This window comes from Mytilus edulis, chromosome 8 (genome assembly GCF_963676685.1).
Source record: "Mytilus edulis chromosome 8, xbMytEdul2.2, whole genome shotgun sequence".
NCBI classification, from domain to species: Eukaryota; Metazoa; Mollusca; class Bivalvia; order Mytilida; family Mytilidae; genus Mytilus; species Mytilus edulis.
In genome coordinates this window covers 9,263,680-9,288,909 of record NC_092351.1, presented here as the reverse complement: position 1 = coordinate 9,288,909, position 25,230 = coordinate 9,263,680, and the positions used below count along the sequence as shown (strand labels likewise).

The 25,230-nt window shown below is 32.7% G+C and overlaps 1 protein-coding gene across 4 annotated transcripts; it reads right to left on the bottom strand.

The window, feature by feature from the left end:
- Positions 1–654: 654 nt before the first annotated feature.
- Positions 655–22,817, bottom strand: LOC139484739 (uncharacterized). 4 transcript variants are annotated; one of them, XM_071268647.1, is made up of 11 exons: positions 22,485–22,817; positions 16,871–17,048; positions 15,026–15,129; positions 14,521–14,658; positions 13,309–13,485; positions 12,436–12,548; positions 9,978–10,095; positions 7,620–7,835; positions 7,006–7,092; positions 3,824–4,024; positions 655–840 (listed from the first exon to the last, which is right to left on the bottom strand). In XM_071268647.1, the coding sequence occupies exons 1-10, from the start codon at positions 22,537–22,539 to the stop codon at positions 3,828–3,830; spliced, it is 1,383 nt and encodes a 460-aa protein (XP_071124748.1). In that variant the 5' UTR covers positions 22,540–22,817; the 3' UTR covers positions 655–840; positions 3,824–3,827. The 4 variants fall into 4 exon arrangements, with proteins under 4 accessions (XP_071124748.1, XP_071124749.1, XP_071124750.1 ...); XM_071268648.1 differs by lacking the exon at positions 7,006–7,092 and having other exon boundaries at positions 3,824–4,036; positions 22,485–22,816; XM_071268649.1 differs by lacking the exon at positions 7,006–7,092 and having other exon boundaries at positions 22,485–22,815.
- Positions 22,818–25,230: the final 2,413 nt, after the last annotated feature.

Below are 25,230 nucleotides of genomic sequence, written 5' to 3'. Positions count from 1 at the left end.
AAACAAGATGAAAAATACACAATTAAACTAACATTTATCATATTTGGTATATATTATAATAGACCAAGATTTGACAAACTAAATATATATTATATTTAAATGTTTATACATTTTATACACAAACAGATGAAAATCTCATAACAACTATACAGTATTTTCATCAAACTTTCATCATAGGCTTAGCCTAAATAACATTCAATTAAAAAAAAAATCATAATAAGTTCAACAAGGATTTTATAATACAATGATTACGAAGTCAATGTAGTATGCTTTAAGCACTCAAAAGAATGGACTAGAAAACAAAAATGTATGTCATTCGTAACCTTGGGAAGCTCATCATTTACATAGCAAAATAAGACAACATTACAAAATTAATGCTATGGTTATTCAATTGTTATCCTCGTTGTTTCATGTTTAATTTCAAATGCAGCGTGGTCTTAAACTAATTTCTGCACAATTGTGATTTAAAACAAGAAGAACCCTTTCAAAACTAAATCCATTTTTCCTCGCCATTATATATACAATATACATTTTTCTTTTGTAAAAAGGATCAACATATTACGCTACAGTATAGTTGTAATGTTGTGTTTAGAGTTCGAACTTCCCAAAACCACTAGAAGCAAAGTTCAAAATTAACAATGTAACAAAACAGCAATCATGATACTGTTACTAGATATTCAATGTGTAAAATCTGCAACGTTTTTTGTCAATCAGTGTTCTTCAAATACATAACTGTTTCTTTCCATTATTTATGCATGATGAGGAATACAATTGCATACTCTCACAACATGATTTGGTCTAATCTGATGGCACTGGCTGGTCTAGCACCCATTTTTGTCGCTAAAAATAGTTATTACAATGTTGAATATATGTGAAACAATTTCAAAGTACAATTAATATATATTACAACAGGACCAGAAAGAAAACCCGAAAAGAACAAATGTTAGCATATTCAAAACGTAAATATCCCATCTCTCTGTTGTACAGTACAGATGAACCAAACAATCATAAAAACTAAAAAAAAAAAAAAAAAGCTTTGTTATTTTTTGTCTCGCTGTTTTTATCTAATGATGGTCTTATAGTATTTTAGCATCTTAATAACTTGTACGGTTCTTTTATTTGTATAAAGATATAGGAAGATGTGGTGTGAGTGCCAATGAGACAACAAACATGTGAAAGCTCTCTCACAGGCAAACAACCAATAACTGAAATATATACATTATTATACCTTTACTGTTTACTCCATTTTTTGAAATATCGTTTTTTGTTTTACTTTGGTGACATATTTGGTTTTTTTTATATAATAATTTAGTGATTATAACACAAATTGAATGTTGTATCCCTATTTTTTACATTTTTACTATTACGTCTGTTTGTTTTGTTCACACACTTTTTCAGTATAACAGAATTGTATGAAACTGTCATACAAGTGAGTGGTTTAGCTAGCTATAATATCCAGTTAAATCCACCATTTTCTTCATACGGACATGCTTGTACCAAGTCAGGACTATGACAGTTGTTTTTCATTCGTTTGAATGTTTGAAATTTTGGTATTGCCATTTGATAAAAGTCTTTAGGATTTGAATTTGAATTTTTGTTATTTAACCTTGAACTGTTGAAAATTTTATAATGGTGAAAGATGGCTGCTTAACGGCCAGTTACAAATGAAATACATTTTTAGGTCACATATATATATGTTACGAATCTTATTTACGATATCCTTAATCAGAGACGAGAAAGTGATCTTAAGGTCAAGACAACTACCAAGCCATTTGTGTATTGTTAAGTACTCTCTTAGAAATGTTAGCCTCTACAAAATGTGTATCCAACAAGTGTGAAAGTAGGCGATTGTTACATAGAGAACTCTCTTTTCGCCTACTTAGAACAAGTTCAGGTCCTCTTAGCCAGAAAATACTTATGGGAAAGGGTTATTTGCGTATTGCTTACTCATGTTTTAATAACTAGATGTCCCCATGAAAATAAGTAAAAAAGGGGGGGAAATGCATTTTATGCTGATAAACTAAAAGACATTATTGACCGTGTGAACCCATATTGGGGAAAAATAAGGGGATTCCACAAATGCCTTCTGAGTGTTCAATCATTTCATATTTATTCTTTTGTATCTTTAGCTTACACTGGATTAACTACAATACTATTTCTAAACATGGACTATTTAAATTACATACATAATCTCATATTAACTTTAATTCATTGCGATATTTTACCTTAAACCCGACACCTTCTTATATTAAAAAGGGTTATTTGTTCAATTTGTTTAATGATAGCCTAGTTATAAAATTTCTTTTATATACTGAGTGCCAATGAAAACGCAACACTTTGTTTTTCAAAAATAAAATTTATATTAGAAATGATAATCTTTCAAAATAAATTGTTCTTGAAAATTAACAATTTTAACAATAGATCGATATCAAACAAAAATGTTTCCTTGTCATCTTTCAGGCGCAATAGGTAAACGAAACATCCAATGTCGAATCATCAACTCACAGTCATAACAAAAAATGTTCCAACCCCGTGGTGCAGCGCAATCTCGACAACGGCGTGAAATTGATCATCCCGGGCGTTTAATGTAATCCCGAGGAATGTTTCTCCACTTGTCCCGCAAAGAAAACTCAAGCTGACTTTATGATATTGGTGGTGGTTTTCATCGTCTAAACCATGTCAAATCTGATGCAAAATTTGCTCGATCGAACTAAAATCCGACGAAAAGCATGACTTTTGGCCAAGGCGGGTGCTAAATGTCTATGTAACCACCACTGACGGTTATTTGATACATAATGCATGATTTTTGGTCTACAGAACTCAAAGTTTACGCCAAACGGCCGTTCAGATAACACTAAGGAAAGACTGTGGTGCTCTTTAACAATTTCTGCGCAAATGGTGCTTTACTGAAACTGCTTCAAAGGTTCTACCGTGACCACCATTGAACTCTCGTGACCTTTGGACAGCCATCAGAGTCGATATCGGATATGTTAAAGACCAAATGTATCGGTCTTGCTGAGCGTTTCTTTGCGTTTTGTACCCCGGGATGTGACTTATCATTAAATGATCCATTTTGGTTGAATTTGTGGATGATTGGTGTTATTGTAGACGCTACAACTTCAGTCTTCTCGTAATTGTATGCTGTGAAAGGCTTCATTGGATCATGCCCAAAACTGCATGTCGCTGGTTGTCAGAAAGTCCTGGCATTTACTCAGATGTTTATTGCAGTTTCTTAACAATAGGGGCGGGAAAATTCATGACATTAGCCAAGCTTTAAATGACAAAATCGTGAAAATGGTGCGTATGTTGAAAAGCGGTGAACTCGGTTAATGTCCGTTCAAAATAACCCTTACTTCGCATTTGTTCCAAAAATCACTCAACCGTAAAATCGTCGACAATTGTCTTAAAAGTCATTTTCAACCAACTATATAAAGTTCTAATATAAATAAAATAAAAACTTTAAGATTTTTTTCAAAAACAAAAGTGTTGCGTTTTCATTGGCACTCAGTATACATGTTACATGTCTACGTTTAACTGGGTTTACAACAAAACTTAGACTACATTTAACAAGGAAGTTAGTAATACTCGATGAGATCTAAGTATGCAAGTTATCCAATGATTAAAGTTAAGAGGTTTTAATACACCAATGTTGGTTCACAAATTGTAAAATAGGCACGCATGTGATTAATTTCATATCAAATACATCAGTATTCACACCAACTATTACTTAAATTATTATTTTCATAAAAATACAAAACACATTGAGTGGATCCAAAGAATGAAAAATGACACAATTATGAAACTACAGTTTAATAATATTTACATGTTTATCTCTTACTGATTGGTGGAATTGACGGTTGTTCCATGTCCGGAATTTGAGCTCTGATTGCTTGTGACATAGGGGTTGATGGAGGAGCTGGTCTCGGGTAATCATTCATAGGTACCAGTCCTCTGTCATCCTCGTCTGGTAGGTCCACAGATAGAGCATCACGTGCCGTCATTGGTTCTACAATCATATCAGATTCTGAAAAACGAACTGTTGTAATGTCACGCAAAACCCACGGTTACAGTGTAATGCATCACTATCTGTCATTATGTTGTAAAACCAAAGCATTGTGACAGTGTATGACAAAATTATATTGTATTAATTCTAGAAATGTTGATGCTATTATAAATACTGTTGTGCTTTTCAAACAAAATGAATATAATGCTGTTAACAGCTGCTGATTGTATGATGCTGAAAAGCGTCGACGCTACAGTGATCGCAAATAAGTCATATTTGACGGTTGCCTAACGATGAAATAAATGCTTAGTATTTTGTCGGTAAAAAACCTGCCGAATGCAAAATATTTGCTTTTGAATTAAAAAAAAAAATCTTTGTGATCGTGTTTAGTTCAAAAGGATGACGACTTTTGGTGAGATATCTGAATTACTATTTCCATTAGGATGATAGAAACAGGAACTAGCTTTAAGAGTATCAATAAAGTGTAACGTAAAAAAAATTATAGAACGTTAAATGACAATATCCGTGGCATGTATACACAGTTAAAACAAAATGTAATCCTGGTATCTATGATGAGTTTAATTTAGATGATGTTGTTAGCTCAAGATCAGTTTTCTTGGTTGAGAACTGCATAGATCCAATGTATATCTTGGAGTCTTTTATCTTATATTTTTCTGCAGTGTTCTCGTTGTTAGTCAACACTATGTTGGTGGTCATACACAATAGCTAACCTCGGCCTTTTTTACACCGAAATTGGAACGTGCAAAGAGTTTATTGTTAAGGTGCACGAAACGATATGGTCAGAAAGGACGTATGTTAGAAAAATGATATTTTAGTATCCATCTAAGAATCAATACAAATCGAATATTTATGGCTTCTTGGTAGGGAAAGTAGCTACATGTACTATTGCAGGACTTAGAGAAGAATTTACTAATTCTAAATTTTTCATAAAGCACTTTCGAAATAATTGTATTATCTATGAGAAGTGATGGTTACCTATTGTTTAGGATAATTTGTTCTAAATGGAACAAATTGGAAATATAAGAGGCAAAGCGAGAGAATATTTAAACCATGATATGCCCAGTATCGTAATGAACCAAAAGAATAGGTGTATCTTATCATGTCCCATTAAAAATAACCAGCAAACTAGAAATATTTGTCTAGCTGTATGGTATAATATTTAATATGATAACAGTAAAAGGTTAGAGTAGCTACGTACAGAAATATACTAATTTTCAACTCCTTCAGGCAATGTTGGTTTTAGATGAATTTGACTATTTGATTTAGGTATTTTTGACATATACCTCTTCAACGGTTTCGGTACTTATTTACATCTTTGGATTTCAAATATTTGGCTTTGAGCGTTCCTGATGAAGGTAAATCCAGAAAAAGCGCTTTGGACGCAAGAAATTATTAAACGTGTTGTTTTCAATTTTTTTCTAAGAGTACACAAACGAGGATTAACGGCAAACTATAAAAAAGGCAAATTTAACCTTAACAGTATTATTTTATGTTCAAACTTTTAATTCCAGTCAATACCTTTCCATTTACCCTATGGAAAAAAAATAGACACTTTCAAATCAAAATTCAGCATTAAGTAAATTAAAAATTATTACGAAACAAAATGTCTAAAAAATAAGGTTCATATAACCCTCATCAGGATAACTCGAGAGCAAAAGTTTCAAAAGACAAAAAACTAACTGTTAAATAACCAAATAATATATGAGTTGCTTGATTAATTAAATACATCTCAATCTGTTGTTGAGGGACTTTTTAAGCTTGCCATTAATCATACACCTATATCATTCTACATGTCAAAACCACTATAAATTGAGAAAATTTGACATGGCAAAAATGTTTGAAATGATGAGATCTACCTATTGTCCATTTACTTCCAAACTGTCACACTACTTTTGATAGGAGTTTTTGTTCTTAAATGACGATTTTTTATCAAATATTTTGGGTTCTGAGAGATGAAATAGTGTCACATGTTAAGAACATCAAATAGTTGGAAGATATGGAAACCCCATCAAAGTATATAAGTAATAACAAACCTGGAGAATTTCAAACATATAGATAACAACAACAACAACAGCATAAGGAATAATAAAACTGGGGGATTTCAAACATATAGATAACAACAACAACAACAACAGCATTAGGAATAATAAAACTGGGGGATTTCAAACATATAGATAACAACAACAACAACAGCATTAGGAATAATAAAACTGGGGGATTTCAAACATATAGATAACAACAACAACAACAACAGCATTAGGAATAATAAAACTGGGGGATTTCAAACATATAGATAACAACAACAACAACAGCATAAGGAATAATAAAACTGGGGGATTTCAAACATATAGATAACAACAACAACAACAACAGCATTAGGAATAATAAAACTGGGGGATTTCAAACATATAGATAACAACAACAACAACAGCATTAGGAATAAAAAAACTGGGGGATTTCAAACATATAAGTAACAACAACAACAACAGCATAAGGAATAATAAAACTGGGGGATTTCAAACATATAGATAACAACAACAACAACAACAGCATTAGGAATAATAAAACTGGGGGATTTCAAACATATAGATAACAACAACAACAACAGCATAAGGAATAATAAAACTGGAGGATTTCAAACATATAGATAACAACAACAACAACAACAGCATTAGGAATAATAAAACTGGGGGATTTCAAACATATAGATAACAACAACAACAACAGCATAAGGAATAATAAAACTGGGGGATTTCAAACATATAGATAACAACAACAACAACAGCATTAGGAATAAAAAAACTGGGGGATTTCAAACATATAGATAACAACAACAGCATTAGGAATAATAAAACTGGGGGATAATGGGGGTTTCAAACATATAGACAACAACAACAACAATAACAGCATAAGGAATAACAAAACTGGAGAATTTCAAACAGAAAATGTATATAATAAGAACACCAGCAACAACACTTTACCGGATTTTATGTATAATGAATACTCTGTCATGGTATCCTCCTTGTCGCCTGACACAAACGATTCAACGTCAAATGTACTTGGGTGAACTTGTGAAACAAAACAAAGGTAATTAATTTTAGTTACATAAATGTGTATAAAGATAGAGTGTTGTATTCTCACAATGTGTTTCAAGTAAGAGTTAACATATAATGTGCCTTTATTTGTGTCGTTGTTAAACTCAAAATGAGAACAAAATTAATTATTACTGCATTGTTGCAAACAACACTTTAAAACGAACTAGCATGTGTGCGAACTAAAACATTAGACTTGTGTGTTTAGTTGAAAAGGTATTGTGCCAATCTATAAGTTTTAACACAAAAATGTAAATTATTATTGTAGCATACTATGAAATATCATGTTTTATGTAGTATAATTCTGGTTGTGTTGCCTGCATAATATCAATATAACTTTATCATGTGTTACATAGTCTTATGTTGGTTGATTTGCCTACATTATATCAATATAACTTTATAATTTTTAACATAGTCAAAGCTGGTTGTTTTCCTTCATAATATCGATATAACTTGCTTTTGTTTGTGGTAGGACATAACGCCAAGTATATTAATATATCTACCTCTTGTTCCCTCTTTAACTCTCCCATTACTTTCGATTGGTTTCTTCTCCATGTCACTACTTTGAATTTTTGCTTCTTCGTTATTTTTCTTATGCTTTTTGTAAAGGAAACAGGCCAGAAATACTATGATTAGTATAAGTAGAATGGCCATTACAGCCGCTATAATAGGAATGATAGAAAACCCTGCAGAGGCAGTCGCCGAGTCTGTGGTGAACGCTATAAAGAATAAAAATAGGGTCTAGTCATTATACCCATCTTTTGTATATTTTAACGATAAATTGGTGAAGACAAATAAAACCGCTTAGTTTATCTCATTTCAGATTTGAAATATTTTACTATTTTTGTTCCATATATATTTAATTCCTTTTACTTCTAACAAATCACAATATTTCAGGAATTCTGCTGACATAGCTGATGACAACGTTAACAAAATTTGTATACGTTTAAAGTAATTTTACAAAATATAACTGTAGTATAGCAAACAATTGCACGGTGCAAACGAAAATAATACTTGACACATTTCGTGCTCTCGATGCTCTTTTCTGAATTTACCTTACTTGAAAACTCTAAAGGCCCCATGATAAGTAAGCTGTTAACGACTTAATGTATCATCCTTGAGTTAATTCATTGCATAGCTATAAAAAAAGATGTGGTTTGAGTGCCAATTAGACAAACCTCCATCCATGTCACTATTTGCAAGTGAAAGGACATTGGAGGTCAAATTACGGTTTTCAACACAGAGCGTTGGCTCAAACCGAATAGTAAGCTATAAAGGGCCCAAGAAATTACTGGTGTTAACATGGTAAAACCATTCAAACCTTTAAATGTTACATATCCGTATATAGTATAAACACAACCAATACTTAATCTTTTGTTTTCAGCTATGTTTCTAAATCTAATATGCATGTGTATATAGTACATGTGTTGCCTGATTTGTATCTGAATAAATAATATTATCATTATCAATTTTGTTATTACGGTTAACTTTGTCTTCGAAAGTAAAACATTATGAATAGCTAAGAGAGATATTAAACGGCTTCAAACATAAAATATTTTCTATACATGTATAGGTCTTTATCAGGTTAAGTCATAGGTCAAGTTAAATTATTGAGCACAAAATTGTTAAGTGAAAGTACAATTAAGATGCAGTTTGAAGATTTAACAATGGGCGATGGAAAGTAAGTCAGACTCATTTTGTTGACACTGTCTGAGTGGTTTAAACTTATAAAAAATTATGTTATAGAATAATGAAAATTCCAATTATATGCCCTTCGAACCAAGTCTGGTGAACTTTAAATAGCACTCACTCTTAAAAATAATCACACAAAACTGTGCATGATAACACACTATATCAGACACTCATGTTATTTAATAATGATACTCACGGCAAACAACTATTTAATAACAAAAAAGAAAAATATTGAATTTATTTTGAACAGCTGACCTCACACATTCTCTCCTGTTACTGTAAAAATAACTCTGTTAACATGACATAAAACTAAAACAAACAGCTAAATTCATAACATCTCTTCTGTTACTGTAATAAATAACTCTGTTTATATGACAGAAAACAAAACAAAAACAGCTAAACTCCTACCATCTCTCCTGTTACTGTAATAAATAACTCTGTTTTCATGACAGAAAACAAAAAGAAGGCTTAACTTATACCATCTCTCCTGTTACTGCAATACATAACTCTGTTTTCTTGACAGAAAACAAAACAAAATCTAAACTCATACCATCTCTCCTGTTACTGTAATGAATAACTCTGTTCTCATGACAGAAAACAAAAGAAGCTTAACTCATCCCATCTCTCCTGTTACTGTAATAAATAACTCTGTTCTCATGACAGAAAACAAAAGAAGCTTAACTTTTACCATCTCTCCTGTTACTGTAATAAATAACTATGTTTACACACAAGTACAAAAACTAACAATGTAAACATGATTCCTTAGACTTTGTCTGTTTGTTTGTCATCCTATTATCTTTTAAAAACTATAAACGTAATATTGTGCATAAATTCTCTAAAATTCTTAGAGCTCTGAATGAACATAATTGTATTTCATAAAGATGTATAATATCATAGAGTAAAAACTGCTTCGCGTATGTCAATATTTATTCTTTCGAAAGTGTTGGTTGTTTTTCTCTAAAATAAGCTTTTTCGTAGATTAAAAGTTAAGCTGAGTTCACAACAATATTGATTTTGACAGAATTCAAGAGATTGCTCTTTTTATACATTGTACATATGAAGTATGTATTCTATTTGTATTTGAATTTCACTTTTTTACAAAATGTTCAATGATTAAGATTTCTTTTTATGTACTATGTTATTTGTATAGAATGAAAGTATTGACTTACAATACGGAGTAAGTGTTACTGTCCCACCGTCTGTTGTTTTCCCTGTAGATGTTTGTCCAGCCACACAGCTCCCTGGGTTAGTACTTACATATACAGTACTCCCAGACTGGGTCACGGTCTGTTAAGAAAATAACAGGACACATTCATTATGACATAAAATTTCTTGTAATTTTACTGTTTCATTGCAGCAATTCCTTTTTAAGTTGAATCGTAGGGCGTTAAAGGGATATAATCACCATATTAAAGTAGGTTTATTATATTTCTTGTCAAAGACAGATGTTGATTGGTTAAAACAAGGGTAGTAATATACTCTATTTCATGGATTATACTTTATAACGCTTCTCAAAGACGCTTTAATACGAATGATTGATATAAACACGACGTCTTTGATTGCTTTTAACTCAAAAATAAAAAGACAGCAATAATCGAACATGCAGTATAATAAATTGAATAACACATTCTGTGATAGAGATAGGGTAGAAATATAGCGACCCTTCGTTGAAAAAAAATGTCAACCTTGTCTTCGTCTCTCTTGGAAATCTTATTATCGGTTTTGTTGTATTTTAGTCAGACAGTCCTTATTTGGAATACTAGTAGACGGGATGGAACCAATAGTTCATTGAACCCAACCTACCAACTTATGTTTTGCAAATAATTTTGTTGCTTTGTTTATTGCATATTAAGAGATTTTGATTTTAAGTTGATGAGTTTAAGATACACGCATTGATATGGTCATATTTATAAATTAACTGTTTAACAAACTTTTGAGTTTTTGAAATACTAACGCTTTTCTACCTCAGGAATAGAGTACCTTAGCTGTATTTGGCAAAACTTTAAGGAAATCTGGTCCTCACTGCTTTTCATCTTCATAGTTTATTTGGCCTTTTTAACCTTTTTTGGATTCGAGCGTCACTGATGAGTCTTTTGTAGACGAAACACGCGTCTGGCGTATATACTAAATTTAGTCCTGGTATCTATGATGAGTTTATTTATATTGACATATCAATTAGTTATTGTACTTTCATGGGATACCTGTGTCATGTGCATCAGCTTTAAATCGGAACTTTTCCAGTCTTATACTTAGACGCAACGTCAGATATTGTTACCATTTAGTGTAACAGAAAAATAACGTTAAATTAGAAACGTTTTCCTGCTTTCCTTGTTTGGTAAATGCAAAGTATAGCACACAAGCTGAAATGCCGAGATATTCCATTTCAATATGATTGTATAATTTACCTAGGATATTACATTTTACTTCTAGTAATAATGTGTTTTTGGGGGAATATTGCTGCCATATATAAACAACTCCAGTATGATTTTATTCAAGCAGTGGAACAAGAGACAATTAAACGGCTTATAGTTATGACACTGAAGTTTTCTTAACTTTTTTATCGTCTTATAGATGTGTATTTTTGTAATATATGCATCATTACGTTTTGTTGAAAGTAGGACATTAAAATTAAGTGGAGGAAGGAACCCACGGATGCAGTTCATGCCCTCCCATATTACGCTTGTGGCGACGTCAATCAATGTTAATGGACAACCTTGCAAGACATTTTCATTAATTCTTAATTTATATAGGCAACCCTGTGATTTTAATACAATTTGGTGTAACAATTTTAACTTTTTATTACTTTAGTATTATAGTACTTTTTATTGGTATAGTAATCAAAGCCGAAAAATAATCTTCATGAAATCAAATCTCTGTTTTTTAAGCAGTAACAGTGAATGCAAGAAAGATTAACTCGGACATTACCGCAAGACATTGAAAACCTACACGTAGTAGGAAACGATCATGCTTACAATTTAATAAATCATATGTCAAAATTATATTTTTTTAACTGAAACGTTTCAAGTAAAACTAAATTTCCCCTGGGTCGGTCATTTATATGTATTATTTTTCAAAATATCTATGCTAATTGTATATTTAGACGGCCATGTAAACCAGTACTGAAATATATCACGTCATAGAACATTCATGCAAAATTTCGAAGAGTTGCGTGAACATTTCGAATTGTTCGAGTTTAATGTTTCGAGTTTGTTACATGGGACAACGCCAAGTGAACGTTTTTTTTCTGATAATTTGTGTCTAACGAAGCCTATGAATATTATATTTTAATTCTTTCTCTATCATTATGTGAAAATTTAAGAAGCAATCTTTATTTTCATATATAATTTGAAATATTTATTTCAGCATTTCTAAAAAAAATTTCCTTATCAAATATTTACCACTGCTATTTTTCGTGGTAGTAGCAATACTAAACGTTGCGTCAATGTCATCCCTACAGCTGACAAGGAGAATAGTTGTTTCTTCATCGAGTGCTCCAGATATATCGGTCTACAGATTAAGTGAAGAGACTATTGTTGCTATTATTATGATAGTATGGGTGCTAATAAAGCATAATCAGTTTTTTAAACATGTAGAGGAATACTCGAAATAAGATGAGATAAGACATACCATACACGTAAATCTATACGTTGGACTGGATACTGCGGTATCTAAATTTAATACAGAGACATAGTATGTATCCCCACTACTTAGGTAAGTTGCACAGTTCAGCTGACCATCCGCTATGAAATGTAACAAGATATAACATGACTATATTTTTTTCAAAGCCATCAATTGTTTGCCAACAGAACAAACAAACATCTGTCTTACTAGTGTGAGGTTAAGCTACCTGTAGACAAGTTTTAAACACACAATTTTCCAAATGTCAGTACCATGTCAGGAATATGGCAGTTGTTTATGTTTCACTTGCTCTGAATTTTATTTTGTCATTTGTTATGGACCCCCTTTTTTAATTTGCATTTGAATTTTGGTATTTTTGTTATACTTGTTTGTCTTTTTTTATATTCAAAATCCAAATATCAGTTCACATCATTCCTTACATCCATCATCTCAATCGCTACATACAATTTTTCTTCAGTTTCAACTATTTTATGATATTTGGTTTTGTACACGTTTTCCTCAGGAAAATGCTCAAATTCAATCCGATAAAAATTCTAAGTATTGATACAACTGGAATGTTTACTAAACCGGAGCACCTACGATCACCCCAAGTTTTTGATTGTGTTCGTAATGTCTTTAGTTTTTTAGCCATGGCTTTGTCACTTTATTGTCGACTTATCAGCTAGGTATCGTTTGCCTCACGTTTGTAATTAACTACCTTATATGGCACATTTTGGTCAAACTAACATACTCTGTAAGAAGACCCAAACGGATGCAAAAGTTTAGAGCACAATTGCTACTCTTTTGTAACATTTTGAAAATTCGAGTTAATTTTATACTGATAGGTGTTAATTTTGATATGGTTTTCTGTATCATACTTACCAGAGAATAAAACTTGAGTACTACATAGGGTATAATTAAACACAGCTTCTGTTCTGTTTGTACAATCGTCCCACACAGAGCTGGCTCCACAAGTATCAGAACTGCCGTCATTGTGCGTGTAATAAAAGTTGCCTAACAATGGGGTAGGGAACCATTGTTTTATATTGGATTCGTAGCCTGTAAAATAAAAAGTTTAGAACAAATTAACAATGAAGTGCGTCTTTTCCACATGAAATAAAAGGATGAATACTATGTTATATTCAGTTATCTATTAAACGGAGACCTTTCGAAACCCTCCCTTGTTTGATCACAAAATGTTGGTTATATTTAGTTTAATATTGTAGAAAAATCCTTTTACTTGGACGATCATTAGTACCTTATTTGTCTGCGCATGCAATTCCTCTTTACCTGAATGTGAACAAGCGGTTAATGAGATATTTTCTTGATGTTACCAAAACATTGAATTCAACTGTCCCAAGATGTGAAGAAACGGTTAACAGAGATAATTACCTGATTTGACAATAACATGGAATTACTATGTCCCAAGATTCGAAGAGAGGATTTACGGAGATGATTACCTGATTTTGAACAGCGGTATACTACTGTTGCCTTTATTAACCATAAAATGAAATTCCTCTGTAACTGGCGGTGTTGGGGGTTTAACTGAGATGATTACCTGATTTGACCATGACATGGAATTCCTCTGTAACTGGAGGTGTTGAAGGGTTTACTGACATGATTGCCTGATTTGACCATGACGTGGAATTCCTCTGTAACTGGAGGTGTTGAGGGCTTAACTGAGATGATTACCTGATTTAACCATGACATGGAATTCCTCTGTCACTTGAGGTGTTGATGGGTTAACTGAGATGATTACCTAAATTGACCATGACATGAAATTCCTCTGTAACTGGAGGTGTTGAGGGGTTAACTGAGCTGATTACCTGATTTGACCATGACATGGAATTCCTCTATAACTCGAGGTGTTGAGGGGTTAACTGGGATGATTACCTGATTTGACCATGACATGGAATTACTCGGTCATTGGAGGTGTTGAGGGGTTAACTGGGATGATTACCTGATTTGACTATGACATGGAATTCCTCTGTAACTGGAGGTGTTGAGGGGTTAACTGGGATGATTACCTGATTTGACCATGACGTAGTATTCCTCTGTAGCTGGAGGTGTTAAGGGGTTAACTAGGATGATTACCTGATTTCACCATGACGTGGAATTCCTCTGTAACTGGAGGTGTTGAGGGGTTACAGTACGTGGATATCGCATATGTCGAAACTGCTGCATTGTACAACTCTACATACGCTCTCTCATTGTTTGCGTTTGCTTCAGTGTCTGTAAGAAAAATTGCAGTTTATAAGCAAATTGAAATGTAAGATGGACATATTTGTGTCCAAAGATTTATCCGCAACATGACAATAAAACATTACGAAATATATCCTTTGAGAAAAACAAGACCAAATCTAAATAATCTGTACTTTGCAGACTCCAAATACTGCTTGTATTTCGTATATGGATATATCGAAATAGTTAAAAGAACTTAGATGTAAGATATAGCAGTATTACTTCAAGTGAGTGTTTGATGGGTTACAAATACCCTTTCTCCAAACATTGCACCGTTTCCTGGGCTTTTCATTAAATAATTTACAACTTAGGGATATCAATTGAAGCTTTAATGCAGTAATCTAAAAGTTTTACTCACCTGAATATAGATAGTAATAGTAACTATAGTCTGTAATCTTTGTATATTTTAGACAATAAAATGCGTTGTAATCGTTGGAGAATAACTGCACAAAGGAATCACCTCTAGAATAGATATTATCAACTTACTAAGCAATAACACAAAATTTAAAAAAGTAAAGAACGTAAACAATAACCATTTAAACTAAAGTCTGAATATGGTGTGTCATTTTATCGCAGTATTTCAAACATTTCCATATAAGCGGTAGGTTTGGCTACTTATAACACAGTGTTTAACCCACTATTTCTTTTTTAAAATATCCTGTGCCAAGTCAGGAATAATAATGGAAGTTGTTATCACATATATATTGGTGTTTGTTTTTGTAGCAGTTCAGTGTTTCCGTTGTTCTGTTTTGTTTCCATTTATATTTATGTGTTTCCCTCAGTTTTGGTTTTTAACCCAGATTTATTTCAGTTAAATCGATTAATGACTATTGAACAGCGGTATACTAATACTGCCTTTTAGTGTACCCTTGTATTTATGTTTTATAAATTAGCCATTTATCGAGAAAGTGTATACTATATTTAGTATAAACTATCAACTACAAAAGCTGTTTATAGCGGCATTTTTGTAACCTGAATATACTATCAACTTCAAAAAACGTTGTCATAATTGTCAAATTTTTAATCAACTAAACATATTTTTGGCGTCTTTGATAGAAGTTGTGTTGTACATGTATGTTTGGGATGTTGGTGACCTTCTGCTGTTGTTTTTTTTTCTATGGTCGGGTTGTTGTCTCTTTGGCACATTCCCCATTTCCATTCTCAATTGTATTAGTCTTGTATTGACATCATAAGCACGAACGTTCTGAAAGACTGCGCAAATTCATTGGGCTTAAAATGACATTACTTACTTAGACATGATGTTCATGAATGTTTATATTTTTATTTATTTTTTGCTATTCTGAAAGTGAAAAGTTGAAGTCTCCCAAGCATATTAAGCGTCATTACACGGACAAGTAGCAAGCGCAAGTTTAAAACATATTGGTTCACAACCCTAGATTCAAAAAGGCAAAATGTTATCTGACTGTTCCACTGTAGTTGTTGTCAAAAGAAAATAAAGAGAAGACTTAAAAATAGTCTTGGAATGATGAATAGAGTACATACTTAGAAAATGCTTCACTACGCAAACCGATTGACATTGAAATGACATTGCTTACTTATCAGGAAGTATCAAGTGTCTTCTGTAACACAGGTATATGGCATTACTTACTTAGATAGGTAGTATTCAGTGTCTTCTGTAACACAGGTCAATGGCATTACTTACTTAAACAGGAAGTATCCAGTGTCCTCTGTTACACAGGTAAATGGCATTACTTACTTAAACAGGAAGTATACAGTGTCTTCTGTAACACAGGTTAATGGCATTACTTACTTAAACAGGAAGTATCCAGTGTCTTCTGTAACACAGGTAAATGGCATTACTTACTTAAACAGGTAGTATCCAGTGTCTTCTGTAACACATGTAAATGGTATTACTTACTTAAACAGGAAGTATCCAGTGTCTTCTGTGACACAGGTAATTGGTATTACTTACTTAAACAGGAAGTATCCAGTGTCTTCTGTAACACAGGTAAATGGCATAACTTACTTAAACAGGAAATACCCAGTGTCCTCTGTAACACATGTAATTGGTATTACTTACTTAAACAGGTAGTATCCAGTGTCCTCTGTAACACATGTAATTGGTATCACTTCCTTAAACAGGAAGTACCCAGTGTCCTCTGTAACACATGTAATTGGTATTACTTACTTAAACAGGTAGTATCCAGTGTCTTCTGTAACACATGTAATGGGTATTACTTACTTAAACAGGAAGTATCCAGTGTCTTCTGTAACACAGGTAAATGATGAAACTGATGATGAGTACGATGTCAACGTCCAACCAGAGGTGACTTGTGCGTTGTTGTGGTCGAGAACAACATCTCCCCTGTAACTATCGTACCACGTGCCATCCCATTCTGTAGGCAGACTGCATGTGCATTCTGTTAAAAAGAATAAATACATGTTCTACTTTCGTAAAATGGCATTGTTGTACGTCTGAAAAATGTGATATAAAATTTAATTTACGGCTTTCCATAGGTTTCTTTGCACTGACATAATTTATAACATATTCAAATAAGAAAATGTGGTTTGATTGCCAGTGCAACCAACTGAGATGGATTTAGACAATAAGAGGCAACCGCAAGGCATTCAACCATTGTTGTCATAAAAGTCACCCACATGATAAGTGAAAAACATTTCAATTGCCAAAACTAAAGGTATGATTAATAGGAAAGAAAAAATAAGACAGACATGCACCAATGACAACTACTGAACTTCAGGCTCCTAACTTGGGACCGGAACTGAAGAATGTGGCGAGGCTAAACATGATTTCTGTCGTCAAACCCTCCCCGTAACCTACTTGGGACCGGAACTGAAGAATGTGGCGGGGCTACACATGATTTCTGTCGTCAAACCCTCCCCGTAACCTGAGCCAGCGGTGAAATCGTACAACAATGGAACAAACTTTACTTAAATAATCATTTGAAAAAGGCTTAACTGATCAGATCGATACAAAGCAGAAAACAACTAATGAAACAAAAAACGTACGTGGCAGTCAATTTATACATCCACACAACAAAAAAGACACAACGTACAGATCTAAGAGTTCTCGCAGTGTTTAACTGACAACGATAACAACATGTATTACCAAAAAGAGAAAGTTAACGATCGGAATCGAACGAACGTCTCTTTTGTAATAATTTTGTTAATTGAGTTTCCCATGAAAACTGTAGTATTCAAATATGATAGATATAAGACGATTTGGTATTGGTGCCAATGAGACAACTCTCCCTCCAAGTCAAAATTTATAAATGTAAACCATTATAGGGCAATGTACGGTGTTCAACACGGAGCCTTGGCTCGCACCGAGCAGCAAGCTATTAATGGTCCCACAAATTACTAGTGTTAACCCATTTCATCGGGAAAACCAACGGTCTCAACTAAATAAAAAAAAAACGAGAAACGAGAAACACGTATTTTGTTAATTGAGTTTCCCATGAAAACTGTAATATTCAAATATGATAGATATAAGACGATTTGGTATTGGTGCCAATGAGACAACTCTCCCTCCAAGTCAAAATTTATAAATGTAAACTATTATAGGGCAATGTACGGTGTTCAACACGGACTTGGCTCACACCGAGCAGCAAGCTATTAATGGTCCCACAAATTACAAGTGTTAAACCATTTCAACGGGAAAACCAACGGTCTCAACTAAATAAAAAAAAAACGAGAAACGAGAAACACGTATGAACAACATCAACAAACGACAACTACTGAACATCAAATTCCTGACTTAGGACAGATGCAATAAATTGCAACGGGTTTTAACGTTTTAATGGTACCACCCTTCATCCTTAACTGAAACAATAGTGTAACATCACCATCTAGAAAGACACACTATAATATATCAAATGACATGGCTTAACTCAATCAAAAGACGTAGTAACACAATTGAACATACACTAAACAAATTATTTTGATCTATGATACAATGTAAATACAAAATTAATAAATAAGGGATAAAAAGTGAAAGTATTATACCGCTGTGAAATGTTAAATAATTTCAGAAAAACAAGAACCTTGAGAGAGAAAAAATCCGCCATTTGTTTTATATTCTTATATGAATTAAGCCATTATGGAGAATCTAAGGTTATACATGAAGTTCCCTCAATGAAAGACACAAAAAAATGATGTTAATCATACGGAGTACAGCGTTAAACGAATAGCTATTCGACTAAAATGGATCGATAATGATAGCCGAATCAATCTAAAATTAAGGAGATGTGATATAACTGTTCCGGACCATATGAGTATTTGGACCATACGCGTATCAGTCTGAAACCAGGTTGAAATAGAACAAAAGAATCGAAGCTCTTTGTTAGAGAAGGCGATAAATGTGTACTGTAATGTTTACTATGGTGACAAACATTTTAAAAGTTTATAGACACAAACAAAATTACAATTTTTATCTCAATTACGATGTGTTTTATTTTAAAAACACCATTTGCATAAGTTTTCAATTTATCTAGTACATATTTAAGCAGAACAATTAGAAATCAAGTCGACGACATGGGTATCTTTCAAGTTGGATGTAGAAAATGCATATCCTCCGATTTAAAAAAAAAATTACAACGGACGGAAAACATATCAATCTATTAATTCAGTAATTTTCGTGTCTGCCCTTCCATTATGTGACTCAAGAAAAAAATTCAAAAGATGGGTTACAATAGTATCGAAAAGAGACAATCGAGTGCACCTTTTAATGTAAGGGCGTGTTTGAGTTGAATATTTTGTCTTGATATCGTACAAAGCAAGAATATTTCATCCATCGTCTCGCTTCAGATTCTATCATTTTTATATATCAAAGCTACAGGTTGACTTTATAACATAAAAAAATCACAGTACTAAAAGATGAAATATATGGGTCAAGTGAAATACCTATCTAATGAATCACAAAAACAGAGTAGATGTGTTCGAATAGCTATTTTTTATTGAAAGTACTTGACGACAGTCTTTCAAGATGGATGATGAAAATGCATATCTTCGAAAAATTATAATTTTTTGTCTGTGATAACTAGGGTTTATAGTCTTCAATCACTACAAAAATCTAGTCTGCCCTTCCACGAAATATTTAATTAGATTTTTTTTAAATGTTTATGAATTTCACCTGACAACCGATCAGACAATAGTTTTAAGTTGAATCAATGCAGACAAGATCATTAACTGATGCTCATTAGCTAGTTGATACATTTGTCTTTTAATATACAACTGACATATAAGGATTGTAATGGTGCAATGTGGATAAATTTATCGGTTTCCAAGAGCAAAATTGGTAGCGCGTCATCCCTACAATGGCTTCCATTTCTACGATTGTGAAAATGAACTGGCGTAATGGGGAGATAATTTTGACGAAGTAGAATCCTGACTGCGTATGGTTATGACCATATGGGTATTATCTTACCTTCTATACATTTCTAGGAATGTGATTAATTAAAAGCGTCTGCGTGGAGATCGTGTATATTTCATATTAGGTAAGTAAGGAGGCGGGGCTTATTTCATACACGGTTAGTAGTGGTGTTGCGTCCCGTTATTCCATATTAGGTAGTAGGGAGGCGGGGCTTATTTAATAAACGGTTAGTAGTGGTGTTGCGTCCCTTTATAAAAACAAAAAGGAACTGAGAAAAATCCTCAAGGGTTTCAACAGACGAAGAAATTGATGATTAAGATTGAAATAAATTCATGATAAAACACATTTAAATATAACAAGTTGTTATTGTTGGCATCTGTTTTTTGTAGGATCAATTGAAGTAGTTTCTAAATGCTAACAGTATTGAAGACTTGCTCATTTGATAGGTCACTAGTCTAAATTTCACACATTAAGAGAGTCGGTAAGATAAATTAGTTACATAATGTGCTTGTGACGTAATACGGTATACATGGGGTCAGTTAACTCCATATATACCGTATTAGGTCACTACGCATACTATGTAACAAATATTATACTCATATGGTCCAAACATACGAGTATACGCATATGGTCATGACAAATGATGATATGGACAGGAACATAACTCCACCAAGGTTTAAATGACGCAGGTAAACACAATCATAGCTAACTATGAGAAATAAAACCATACCGTATAGTGAGCTATAAAAGGCCCCGACATGAGAAATGTGAAAAAATAACGGCCTAATTTATGCAATACAATATTTTCTGTTTTCTGCTCTATAAACTTTGTCAGACTGTTGTCTCTTCGGCGCATTCCCTGTTTCCATTCACAATTATATTTTACGAAAAAAAACCGAATATGGCAGTCATTTACTAACGGCTATCACTAAGTCACAGGCTCCACAAATGGGGCAAGCATATGAAGAATGCTACAGGATTAAACATGTTTGTTTGCACCGAATCCTTCCCTTACCTTGGACAGTGGTGTGGAAACAAATTAGTATAGTGGTGACTCAAATCAATAGACCGTGAATTCATTTCTGAAGGACACCAACGATTGTTAAATCCGATTGTCACTGAAATAATTTCTTCTATAGCATAAATCCAGTTAACAGTTTTAGTAAGATTTTATAATCGGCTTATGACAACCTAAGTAATAACAATTATTACGTTTAAGTTATTGAATTGAATGCAAAGCTTCAATACACATTTAAGTTTTAGTGACCGGGTATGATTTAATGTGATATATGGATTACTTATATTTATTTTAGTTAGATTTTTTTCAGTACTGCTATTCGTTAGGTGGCAAATTATAAGACACAGGGAAAATTTAACGCTTGCTTTGACTAGTTCTACGAATTGGCTGAACGTGCGGCTAATGGACAAAAGTACAAATATTTGGCAACTATTTTGAACTAGAGACTCAAAAATACCCCGTATCACTAAATATTTAGGTTTTATATAAAACTGATACAAATGTTACAATAAAATGTTTGCGTTGAATGGAAAATGTGTCTGCCAGAACTTTGCCTTGCTGGCCATTTTTGATGGACATAGCTTTTTTTCTCTCTTGAATTAGTAATTGGAAAAAATAATTTAACATAAAAAAATTATGATTTAAGGGCAACAATTCATTACAGAAAAATGGTTTCTATGTAGCTTTTGTGTTACGGTAGCTGATCATTTTAGCTTCTTTTAAAGTTCAGTCTATCTGTAACACATTTTCAAACATACTAGGACAAAAAACACACTGAACTGCAAATAGTCAAAAATCATTTCTAAGGACGATAACCCCTGACGGAAGTCCGTAGTGAACTTAAGATATTGCCTAATTTTCATCTTTATAGCTTTCAAAATAATAACAAAATATGCAAGAAGGTCAAAATCGTTATTTAAGGGTAGTGAAACATTTTTCATGCCAAGGAATATTATTTCCGAAATTATTTTTAAAATTGAAGACCTTATAAACCAAAAAAGGACATGAGGTAAACCGAAAGCCGAACTAGGAAACTGCTGTACATCTTTTTTGCTGATTAATATTGCTTTCTAGTGTTTCTGTCTGTCTGCTTAAGCTTTACAGAAAATAGCCACAAATCACATTGCTAAAAAAGGGGCAATAACATCTACGGAATTAATTTCAACTTGACTAGCTCACCTAAAGTAGAATCAATGTAAGAGAACAAACACAAACTGTAAGTTGAAGACTGAAAAACAGTCCTAACAAAAACTAAAGAAAAAACATCTAAGATAGATTAACATTACAACAAAACACTTCATGAAAATATGAGCAAGCAACAAACAGGTTTTATTAACGAGAATAATTACTGGTAGGTCAAAATACTGTTCACTGTTTATCCTGTTTGTTCCAAAAATTGAAGACCAGACAAGAACAATTTTATAAAAAAGAAAAACTTATAATACTTACCAATTGATTTGACTGTTAATGAAATCCATATAAAAAATACAAAAACGCGAAACATTGCGTGTTTAGCTGTCCAAAGTATATAACCAATATTACTGAAAACGTTGAAAACTCAACGAGTCACAGAATTGTGTATTTGTCTGTCATAATACCATGACTAAACCATATTGGCATCACTAAATGTCGTGTACGATCTGTCCTGACGTCGGGTGGCTATAGTTACAATAGTGTATTGGACGAGTTAATCAGGATTAACAAAAGTAATCTAAATCTCTGTTAATATTTAGGATTTAAATTAAACAAGTGCTTTAATATTCATATGTGAAAATGTATCCATAGACTGATTGATACACATATTTTAAAACACATGCACTTTTAATCTTTATTGCAGTCTGTACCTCCGTAATTGAATGTAATTTGATTTAAAATATCAAAATCATAAATTGTCATTAAAAGGATTAAAAAGACTAATAAATATATTTTGTAATTGTATACTGGAGACATATGTGTATTCTTATCTGTATAATTTAATTCAATGCAACTGAAAGTGTTTAAAGTTATTGCAAATTATTTTTAAGAAATGTAAAACCATAGCAGAGAGAAATCGAAGTCATACAGTCTTCATTGAAACCGTACAATACAAGTTGTCATTAAAGATATATCATTGTAGGAATGTTTTGTGCATTTTAAATGTATTTTAAAATATCAATTAGTGAATGATGGTGTTACATTGTTCACATCGTCCTTCGTGTATATATATATATATATATATATATATATATATATATATACACATTTAGTCACTAAATGACGTACACTGTGTTACACTGCTCCGCTGAATAAATGTATATTTTGCATTGAAAAAGGTTATTCGCAGATCACTTTCTATTTCTCAAACATAAAATTGAGAATGGAAATGGGGAATATGCCAAAGAAACAACAACCCGACCAAAGATCATATTACAGCCGACGGCCTCTAATGGGTCTTCAATGCCGAACCGGAGGTGGTCCTCAGCTGGCCTCTAAATAAAATTGTGTACTTATGTCTAGTTCAGTGATAAATGGACGTCACACTAAACTCAGAAACATATTTAAATGAACTAAAAATTAAAAACTCATTCAGGACTAACACATCACACATGCCAGATGGTCCTGACTTGGGACAGACCAAAAAATTTGGCAGGGTGAAACATGTACATGGAAGTCATTTTAGCAGTTGAGTTAATATTAAGAATAACTGAACCCACGTTTCCCTTAGGATCATTTATCATGAACAAATAACCCCGGATAAATATACAAGGTGAATTTAAATAACCCCGCCACATTATTTATGTATGTGCCTGTCCCAAGTCAGGAGCCTGTAATTCAGTGGTTGTCGTTTGTTTACGTGTTACATATTTGTTTTTCGTTAATTTTTTTACATAAATAAGGCCGTTAGTTTTCTCGTTTGCATTGTTTTACATTGTCTTATCGGGGCCTATTATAGCTGACTATGCGGTATGGGCTTTGCTCATTGTTGAAGGCTGTACGGTGACCTATAGTTGTTAATTTCTGTGTCATTTTGGTCTTTTGTGGATAGTTGTCTCATTGGCAATCGTACCATATCTTCTTTTTTATATCTAAAGATTGATAGAAATAAAATAGCGGGCCACAATTACTCATAAACTTACTATACATTGTAAAAGGATAATAATTGGGAAATTACCAAATTGAATTACATTCCCAAAAACATACTTACTCGGTTTTAAGTGTATAATACAATCATTACAGTATTTACCATGGAAACTGCATACTAATATCTTATGAATATTCTGATGCTCGTGTAGGAGAGAAATTGAACAATATATTTAATCCCGACACATTCTCCTTTGGCTATCCAGTTAAAGAAACTTTAATTCAGTTGTTGCCTTGGTGTGTCCGACGAAAGTATTGTTAAAATAGGCGGTTGTTTTCTAGTTTGAATTGTTGCATATTTTGTTAATTTGGTTCTGTTATAGCTGACCTTACGTTATGATTTTTTTCATATTGTTTGAGCATATAATTGTTTATATTTACGTCATTTGAACTACTAGTATATTGGACATTTCCTTATCATTATATAGACCAAAAAGACTGCATAAAATCTATATTTTATAGCATTGTCTTGATGTAACGCATTTATATATGTTGTGTTTCATTTTGAGTACTGAAAATAATTAGATCTAGATGTATGTTTCATTATAATACGTTATTCTGATTGGCTGACTGCACATCACGTGCTATTCCTGAAACATGATTGCATCAGACAATAAAATTTATCATTCATGATGACACGAGGTCCAACAATAAAGTGCACAGGTGAATTAAATGAAAACTTGATAAAAATCGTGTTTTCATGATTCTAGCTAAACAAAATGTAATTAATATTATAAGTATTGAATGCTTCTTTTTGTAACTTTATAGGGTTGTAAAAGCGTTGACCGTGCGCACATTTGTAATATGAAGCGCTTCTGCGCTTCATACAAAATGTACTTCGGTCAACGCTTTTACACCCCAATAACTTTACAAAAAGCAGCATTCAATTCTTAAATAAAATGCAAAAAAAGAAAAAATCGTCATGTTCTTTTAAAAATGAAAGTTATTCATGATCATTCATAACGAACGTAATTGTATACCATTATTTATGTTTAGTCGATATCTGTAAGTTGAGATCATAACTAAAGAAATCAATCGCCAATGAACAATTTAAAAGATGTGTATCATTAACAAT